This window comes from Nannospalax galili, unplaced genomic scaffold (assembly GCF_000622305.1).
Source record: "Nannospalax galili isolate Female #2095 unplaced genomic scaffold, S.galili_v1.0 scaffold1124, whole genome shotgun sequence".
NCBI lineage: Eukaryota > Metazoa > Chordata > Mammalia > Rodentia > Spalacidae > Nannospalax > Nannospalax galili.
The window spans coordinates 2772480-2781169 of NW_008351693.1; the positions used below are offsets into that span (position 1 = coordinate 2772480).

The 8690-nt window shown below is 44.8% G+C and overlaps 1 protein-coding gene across 1 annotated transcript in view; it reads right to left on the reverse strand.

Moving 5' to 3' along the window:
- Acadm (acyl-CoA dehydrogenase medium chain) overlaps window positions 1-7746 on the reverse strand; it is a gene marked incomplete at its 5' end in the record, with an annotated part of 28473 nt that extends 20727 nt beyond the window's left edge. The window contains 5 exon segments of the mRNA XM_008848660.2: window positions 2708-2788; window positions 3965-4065; window positions 4299-4368; window positions 4505-4602; window positions 7659-7746. Of these exon segments, the coding sequence (XP_008846882.1) occupies window positions 2708-2788; window positions 3965-4065; window positions 4299-4368; window positions 4505-4602; window positions 7659-7746 (438 nt within the window).
- Window positions 7747-8690: the final 944 nt, after the last annotated feature.

Genomic DNA, 8690 nt, shown 5'->3' on the forward strand with positions numbered 1-8690 from the left:
GGTGCCAGATATTAGAAACCTAGGAATCAGGCTTTGAGGGAGAAAACCTGGAGCCTATTGGGAAACGGATTTCACTGAGGTAAAACCTGGCAGGTACGGATACTATTATTTGCTAGTCTTTGTAGATACTTTTTCAGGATGGACTGAAGCCTTCCCTACTAAACATGAAATGGCTCAAATGTTGGCAAAGAAACTGTTGGAAGACATGCTTCCCAGGTATGGCTTTCCACAGATGATAGGGTCAGATAATGGACCAACTTTTGTGTCCAAGGTAAGTCAGAGTCTGGCCACAGTTCTGGGGATTGATTGGAAACTACATTGTGCTTATAGAACCCAGAGTTCAGGACAGGTAGAGAGAATGAATAGAACTCTGAAAGAGACCTTAACTAAATTGACCTTAGAGACTGGCAGTGACTGGGTGACTCTCCGTTCACACTCTATTGAGTACATAACTCCCCTTACCAGATGGGAATAACCCCCTTTGAGATCATGTTTGGAGTGCCCCCTCCCATTATTCCTAACATCCAGGCAGAGAAGATTACTTAATTTAAAGATCGGGACCTGTTGGATGACCTCAGGGAAATCCAATGGTCCCATAAACATGTATGGCCTAAACTACGTGCTCTTATTGAGACAGGACCCCTTCGAGAACCTCATCGATATCGACCTGGTGACTGGGTCTACGTTAAGAGGCATTGACAAGGATCCTTAGAGCCACCGTGGAAGGGGCCCTATGTCATCCTACTGACCACCCCCACAGCCCTCAAAGTGGATGGTGTAGCAACGTGGATCCACCACACACGTATGGCCGGCTGACCCATTCGTCGTAGAGGACTGCGCATCCTCAGCTTCAGGATGGAGAGTTTCAAAGGACCCCAACAATCTGCTCAGGCTAAGCTCACCTGATTTTCAAACTGTTGACTGTATCACTCTGTTCCCCATGAGAGCCGCTCCTGCTCCGGGAAGCCCGCATCAACCTATGAATCTGACTTGGGTCCTCCAAGATGTGATAGGAGGCAATATTTTGTTTCAGATCTCCCAAGTAGTGCCCATGGCTACTTGGTTCCCAACTCTGCACTCCTGTTTAAATGCCTTCTTTGATTTCAGTCCTAAGGGAGGCACACATCCTTATGCTCTAACTAACTCTCTGGGCCCATACAGAAAACCAGGCCGGTTCTGTGTTTGCCCAGGGCCTGGAACTCCAAAATACAAGTCCCAGAGAAACAGGTGTGGAGAGGATAGCACTACTTATAGCACTTGCTGGGGCTGTAAACCAACAGAACACATATGGTGGACCCCCCAGGGAGGAGATCTTATTAAGGTAACGTGAGAGCAACCAACACCCACTATCAGTCCCTCCAGAGTCTGGGTGATGAAGAACATGAGATGAGGGAACACTCATGATTGGGTCCACAAGGTATTAGTCAGAGGGGGGAATGAGAGACCTGAGTGACTCCATTTTGGATAAAACCTCCATGGGACTGACCCAGCCCTGAACCCTGTTCCAAGAAAAACCACAAAAAAGTATACTTGGAACAGATAGAGAACAACTCCCCCACCAACGTTCAATTAACCAGGGACAGGAAAGTACTAACAGTCCAGATGTCTCTTCAGATTTCCTGAAGGCAGCAGTTTATGGTTTGGCACTGGGCTGCAACCAATCAGATACTTGCCAGGCTGGAGACCCCCTGCTTGCTGAACTTGCTGAAATAAACCTATAAAAACCTGTCTCCCAAAGCAAGGGGTCTCACATTTGAGATCTGCTGTGTTGGTGACAGAGTGGGCCCAAGCTTAAGCCTGTAACAATAAAAAACCCTTGTGTGTTTGCATCGGTCGGCTCCTTGGTGGTCTTTGGGGTCTCGCAAACTGGGCACAACAATACTGATTTATTAAAACATTTCTTGAGTTCTGCTATGTAGTAGGCTATAAAAAAGTTGAAAGTCTGTCAGAGAGATTTTCACAACATTACAGTAGCAATAAATAACTATAATTAAATGCTGGGCATGGTGGGGCACACCTCTAATCCTGGGAGGCAGAGACAGAGATGGATAATGGTGGTGGCAGGCAAGGGTTAGGGAGTTCAAGTTCATTCAGGTTCGCTAAGTGGAAGGCACAGGAGATACAACACCTTGAGATTCACTGCCCTTAAGGTACATGCCCAAAGAAGAAAGAAATCCCAAGCGACTTTTAATTCAAAGTGAAAGGAGTATGACCTGTCACCCTGGAACATGATTATGTAAGCTGCCAGAGGCTGGGAGGAAATGGTGGTAAGGGAAGCAGAAGAGAAGGCGTAAAGCTCACTGGAAGAGATGAGCTTTAAACGAAAAGTGGGGCAGTTTCCCTCTGGGTGGTTCAAGGACAGCCTGGGCTACATGAGACTCTCTCTCTCTCTCTCTCTCTCTCTCTCTCTCTCTCCCACACACACACACACACACACACACACACACACCCTCCTCAGGTGACCTGTGGAATGCCACAGCTAGCACTCTGTTGAGCAGACATCAAGTTTCTAAGAGGAAGAGGACTACAGGACACAGTCTAGGAATCCAGAAAATTCAACTAGATTCTCTTGTGGAAATAGGTGGGGATGACTGAGTGTACGACTAACTTTTTTCTTTGTGTCATAAAAGCCAACACACACGTGCAGCTTGACTAGAAGCCCGCCCCCCGACCGGTGAAACGGTGAGGCCCAGCTGAGCGTACTCACACACATCATGGGCTGTTCCGTCATCCTTCCCAAATACTTCTTTTTTTGTTCTTCATTTCCAGCAATAATGACGGGCATTTGCTACCAAAGAAAGTTAACATTAAAACAGCAAGATTTTTTTTTTTTTTGTCTTTTTGAGACAGGGTCTCCCTGTAGCCCCAGCTGTCCTGGAACTCACTTTGTAGACCAGGCTGGCCTTGAACTCAGAGATCCCCCTGCCTCTGCCTCCCAAGTGCTGGGATTAAAGGCGTGCACCACCATACCCGGCCACAATATTCTTATTGGATATGTAGATTCAGAGTCACCACAAATCAGAAAGCAAAAGAACTATCTCCACCCCCTCCACATACTCATAAGCCACAAAGTCAAAAAGCTGTCACCTGCTCTGTCCCTGAACCAGAAAGCTAAAACTATAAGGAAACATCTGTGCTAATCCAAGTTTTTCTTTAGTTATAGACAGGACTTGTTGGTAATACACAAAAGCCAACGATGGTAAAATGGTCACAGAATTAAACTTAGGAAGCCACAGGATATACATGAGCAGGCCTTCTAAAAGCTTCTCAGTACATTTTAGCACTGTGTGCATGGCGGCAAGTCAATCGATGGGCCCTGAGAGCTGACTCCGGCCTTGCCCTTGCCCAATAATCTCCATGGAAGTGTAGCCAACGTGTACAGTCTCGCAAGGACGGCTAGGACTTCAGCTTTGGAAAGGACAGAATGACCCAGCTCAAGCTTTGCAATCATAACTCCAGGCCACACTGTTCAATCTCCCTGTACTTTTTTGGGGTTTTTTTTGGTCTTTTTTGAGACAGGGTCTCCTTGTAGCCCCAGCTGTCCTGGAACTCACTATGTAGACCAGGCTGGCCTTGAACTCACAGAGATCCGCCTGCCTCTGCCTCCTGAGTGCCAGGATTAAAGGCGTGAGCCCCCATGCCCGGCATCCTCCTCCTCCCTGTACTTTTAAAATGGTGGTGTGTTAACCTAACTTTTTAGATGTTAGGGTCTTAACAGTTCATTAATTTTTTTTTTGGTCTTTTTGAGTACATTAATTTTTACATTTTAATTTATTTTATGTTCATGTATGGTGTGTATGTGTGTGTGTGCGGACGTCAGAGGACAATTTTGGGGAGTTGGTTCTGTTCTTCCACCATGTGGGTCCCAGGGACTGAACTTGGGTCCTCAGGCTTGGCAGCAGGGGCCTCTACCTGCTGAGCCAATTCACTGGCCCTATGGCAAGCACTTTTCTCAGTAACTTACCCCCAAAGAATTTGCTTCAATAGCAGTCTGAACCCCTGTACATCCAAAAGCCAATTCTTCAGAAATTAAACAGGAATCAAAAGTTCCCAGTCCAAGACCACCTGTGGTATAAAAATGCCAGAGAGCCCACTGTAACACAGTGAGCCTCAATAAACTCAAAACCATTTAGAAACAGGTTTTGTTTAGTGTTGAGACAAGTGCTCTCAAAGGAGCCAAACACCATAGGGTCCTTGGAGGAAAGCAGATGCAGAGACATTTACTGTCAACAAAGGTTAGGAAAGCGATAGAGCCTCAAGTTTTCAGTGTTAGGACTAAAAACGTAAAGGGAGCTTACCATAACTCTCCGGAATGTGTGGATTGATTAAACCAAGTTCCCAGGCTCTTTTAACTAGGGGGAATGGATACTAAAAGAAAAAGGGGGGAAAGACATATAAGATATAACATGCTATAGTCATGTTACAATTATGACATGTTTAATTGCATGTGAGGGATTGCATGCCCTCACATACTTAGCCCCCTCCTTACAGCAGGGACACCTACTTCTCCAGTTCTGTCATACTCAGCGGCGACTGGGATAATCTCCTCTCTGGCGAACTTCCGAGCAGTGGCCTGAAATTCTTTCTGTTGTTCTGTCAACTCTGAGGGAAAAGTTATTTAGAGAACATTAAAAAGAAGACAGCAAGTTAAGAAACAAGCCCCATGAAACTGATTTGTGGAAACTGGTGTTTATAGTGAGGTGAGTTAACCTTTAATTAACTAGGGAGTCAACAGACTATAGTGCCATTTCTAGACTAACCAAAACCTCACATGTGCTGGACAACTTCCATTCTCAACTTGACACACCAGGGTCAAGGGAGCCTCAATTGGGAAATTGCCTCCATTGGACTGTAGCCATGTCTGTGGAATATTTTCTTGATTTTTCAGTGATGTGGGAGGGCCTGGGCTATTGTGGGCAGTGCCACCCCTGGGCAGATGGGCCTGTGTTGCATAAGAAAGCAGGCTGAGCAGGGGCCAGGGGAGCAAGCCAGTAAGCAGCGTTCCTCCATGTCCTGTGCTCCAGCTCCTGCCTTCAGGTTCCTGCCCTGAGTTCCTACCTTGGGCTCCCTGATGAATTGTGACCCAGATGTAAGACGAATAAACCCTTTCCTCTCCAAGTACTGGTCAGAGTATTTTGTCACAGCAATGGAGAAACAAACTAGAATATCACCGTATATAAATAAAGCTGTCAATATAAATGTGGAAGTAATAGGTAAGATTTCCAGTTTCTACAAACTCAGAAACGTCTAAAGCTTAAAGAGGAGTTTTTCTTTTCTATTTGGTGGGGTTAAAAAAAAAATTAAACTTATTTCCAGCTCCTAAGCAGCTTTATGAAGTGCTCATTAACTTGGGTAAAACTAATAAATAACTATCTCAAGAATCATCTTAAGAAAACAAGACATACTCGGCCTCCATACAGTAATAATAAAATTCGTTTCAAAGAATCATATAAGTATATCAATACCAGCTGGAAGCTGGCACAGTTGTTAAGAGGCTAGGCTCACAACCAAAAATAAATAAATAAATAAATAAAATAAATCAAGACCATAATTTAAATTTTACTCCTTTTTAAAAGTTCCACAAATTGATATATATTATCACAAATAAGTATGAACATAATGAGAAAAATTTCCATCCATCAACCAATCAATCCCAGTGCATTACTAATATTCAGGACTAGTCAGTCGGTCCAGTAGCTGCGCCCTAAAACCCAGCACTGGGAAGGGGGAGGCAGGCGGGTGTGTGAGTTTGAGGCCAGCCTCGTCTATGTAGCGAATGGTATTTATTGCATATCTGGGGGCTGGAGAGGCACGGCATCGTGCAGACATGGAGTCTAAAGTACACAGGACTGCTCACGCTCTCGCGGGAAGTCCCGCAGTGAAGCATCAGTAGAATAGATTTCTTCCCAGTGTTTTCTGTACCCATCAAGGTTATGAGTCCGTGGAGGTTGGGAAACACAAACAGCTGCCAAATATTTGTGGGAAAACGTCTTTCATCAGGTCACCGGATACCTGAGCGACTTTATATCTACTTTATCCTCAAGAACTAGATCAGCTGGTCCAATGTGTTATCTGCACCTTGACCTGAGCTTCACAAACTCCCTCCCAAATACTTCCATGTGCCTCACCCTCCATCAGTGTCACTCAGCAGACAGTGACAGATTTCTCCTGGTTCTGCTTACTACTAAGTAGGAATATGGGCATTAAAAGATGAGTGACAGGGCCTCCAAAGGCCCACTGATGCCACCCCACCCTCACACCACTTGAAAAGCTTTCATTTAATCTTCCTAAAAAACTATCAGGAAGGAAAAAACACTAACCCTCAAAAGCCTTGAGATTGCCGAGGGCACTGTGAGTTCATCATCACCTTTAGGAGGTGAAGCACGCCCGAGAGGCTTACGTCACATTTTTAACCTCAAGGGTTTCATTGTACAAGGAGAAAAGAAAACCCTTATTCCTGCCCCTCCAGCACCATGTTGCTCCCTGGTCCCAGGTCCGAGAACTTTGTGCCAAAATAGGTTTTAACTTATTTCAACATCCAGCACTGTGTATTTAAGAAGTATTTGTTGGGACTGGAGAGCTGGCTCAGAGGTTAAGAGCACTTGCTGCTCTCACACAGGACCAGGGTCCGATTCCCAGCACCCACATGGCAGCTCACAACTGTCTACTCTAGTTCTAGGGGCTCTGATGCCCTCTTCCGGCCTCCTTGGATACTGCTCCATGGTGCACTTATATGGCCCTCTACGCACTGTGGAGCACAGGCTGGCCTATAACTCCCAACCCTCCTACCTCTATCACTTTTTTGAACAAAACGAGTCAGCTGTGTTTACACAACTGAAGTGGAGGGTTTCCAGGACAAGCAGGGTTACTAAGTACAGCTTAGAAACAATTTCACCTAGAAGCTCTGAGGATGATATTAGGACAGCAATAGGAATAGAGCCATGCTATTTTTTAGAGTTGCCTGTCAACTTTGACACCATGCCCCTGTAATTCCCCAGTGGGCATCTGAGCATGCAGGCAAAACATTCATACACATAAAATAAAAATAAATTTTTTTCATAAAAAAGAGAAGTATTGGCAGGGAGATCTCTGTGAGTTCAAGGCCAGCCTGCTCTACAAAGTAAGTTCCAGGACAGCTGGGGCTACAGGGAGATCCTGTCTCAAAAAGACCAAAAAAAAAAAAAAAAAAAAAAAAAAAAGAGTGAGGTATTTGTTGTGTTCAAATTCGTAAGTTGAAGACTGGCCAACTTATTTAGGGCTATACAATTAGGAAAAGGGGAAAGAAGGCTCATGCACATATGGTCTAAGCACAGACTGAATGAATGTACAGGGCGCGTGCTGAAGAAGAAATGAACTCGGGATCAACGGACATGAGGAACTGTAGACTGTGTGTTTGTGGTGATGTTCTACCCACTGACATCAAGTTCACAAATAGTCTCCACACATACATTTTCTGTGCTTGGTTTGGTTTGGTTCTTTGAGACATTGTCTCCCTGTAGCCCCAGCTGGCTTGGAACTTGCTATGTTGATGAGGCTGGCCTCGATCTCACAGAGATCTGCCTCCCTCTGCCTCCTGGGTGTTGGAACTAAAGGCGTGCATCACCATGCCCAGCTCCAGACATACATTTTCAAGTCAAAGGACACAACACAATGTATACCAAAACTAAACCCCAATCTTGGTTCATGCTTGAGAGAAGCTTTCGTATGCTGAGATCTCCACTCAAAATGACAAATGCTTCTCAGGACCTGGAAAACACAATGTCATTAAAAACAAATTGATAAATTAAATCTCAATCAAATAAAAAATACTGACCATCCAAAGTGAGTACCGAATCCTGTACGACAATACTCAAGAACCGTATTTTTAAGGTCAATATGCAGTATATTCAATTGTAAGTTAAATAAGCCAGTCACTCACTATACGAACACCTATCCAGGGAGGAAATGTTACTTTTTTAGATTTATTTTTATTTATATGTATGTGTGGGTCTCCATGTATGCCTATGTGTGGTTAGGTGCACTCACAGGCCAGAAGAAGGCCTTGGAACCCCTGGAGCTGGAGTTATAGGTGGTTGTGAGCTGCCTGATGTGAGTGCTAGGTTCCCTATAGGAGCAGCGAGTGCTTTTACCCACTGAGCCATTTCTCCAGCCCCTCAGAGGAAATGTTCACAACAACAAAGGAAAAAAAACAAATCAGCTGGGTTTTGTTTGTTTTAGGCTAAGTTCTTGCTAGGTAGTTTGGGATGGCCCCAAACTCACTGTGGAGCAGCCTGGCCTATAACTCCCAAGCCTCCTACCTCTATCACTTCTTTGAACAAAACGAGTCAGCTGCATTTACACAACTGAAGTGGAGGGTTTCCAGGACATGCAGGGTTATTAAGTACCGCTTAGAAACGCTATTCTGAAATTTCACCCAGAAGCTCCAGGGAGGATGGTGTTAGGACAGCTGCCTGTCAACTTTGACACCATGCCCCTGTGATCCCCCTGTGGGTGTCTGAGGCGTCCAATTTCTATACAACTCACTATCCAACAGAACAAAGAAGCAAAAGTCATGTTTGACAAGCTCTGCCACTGTCTCTAGGCCTTTTTACATGCTCTAAGCCAGGGGCCAGTTTTGTTAATAAAACTTTATTAGAACACAGCCACACTATATTGCCTATTGCTACATTCACAGTAATGCTATTTGGTTG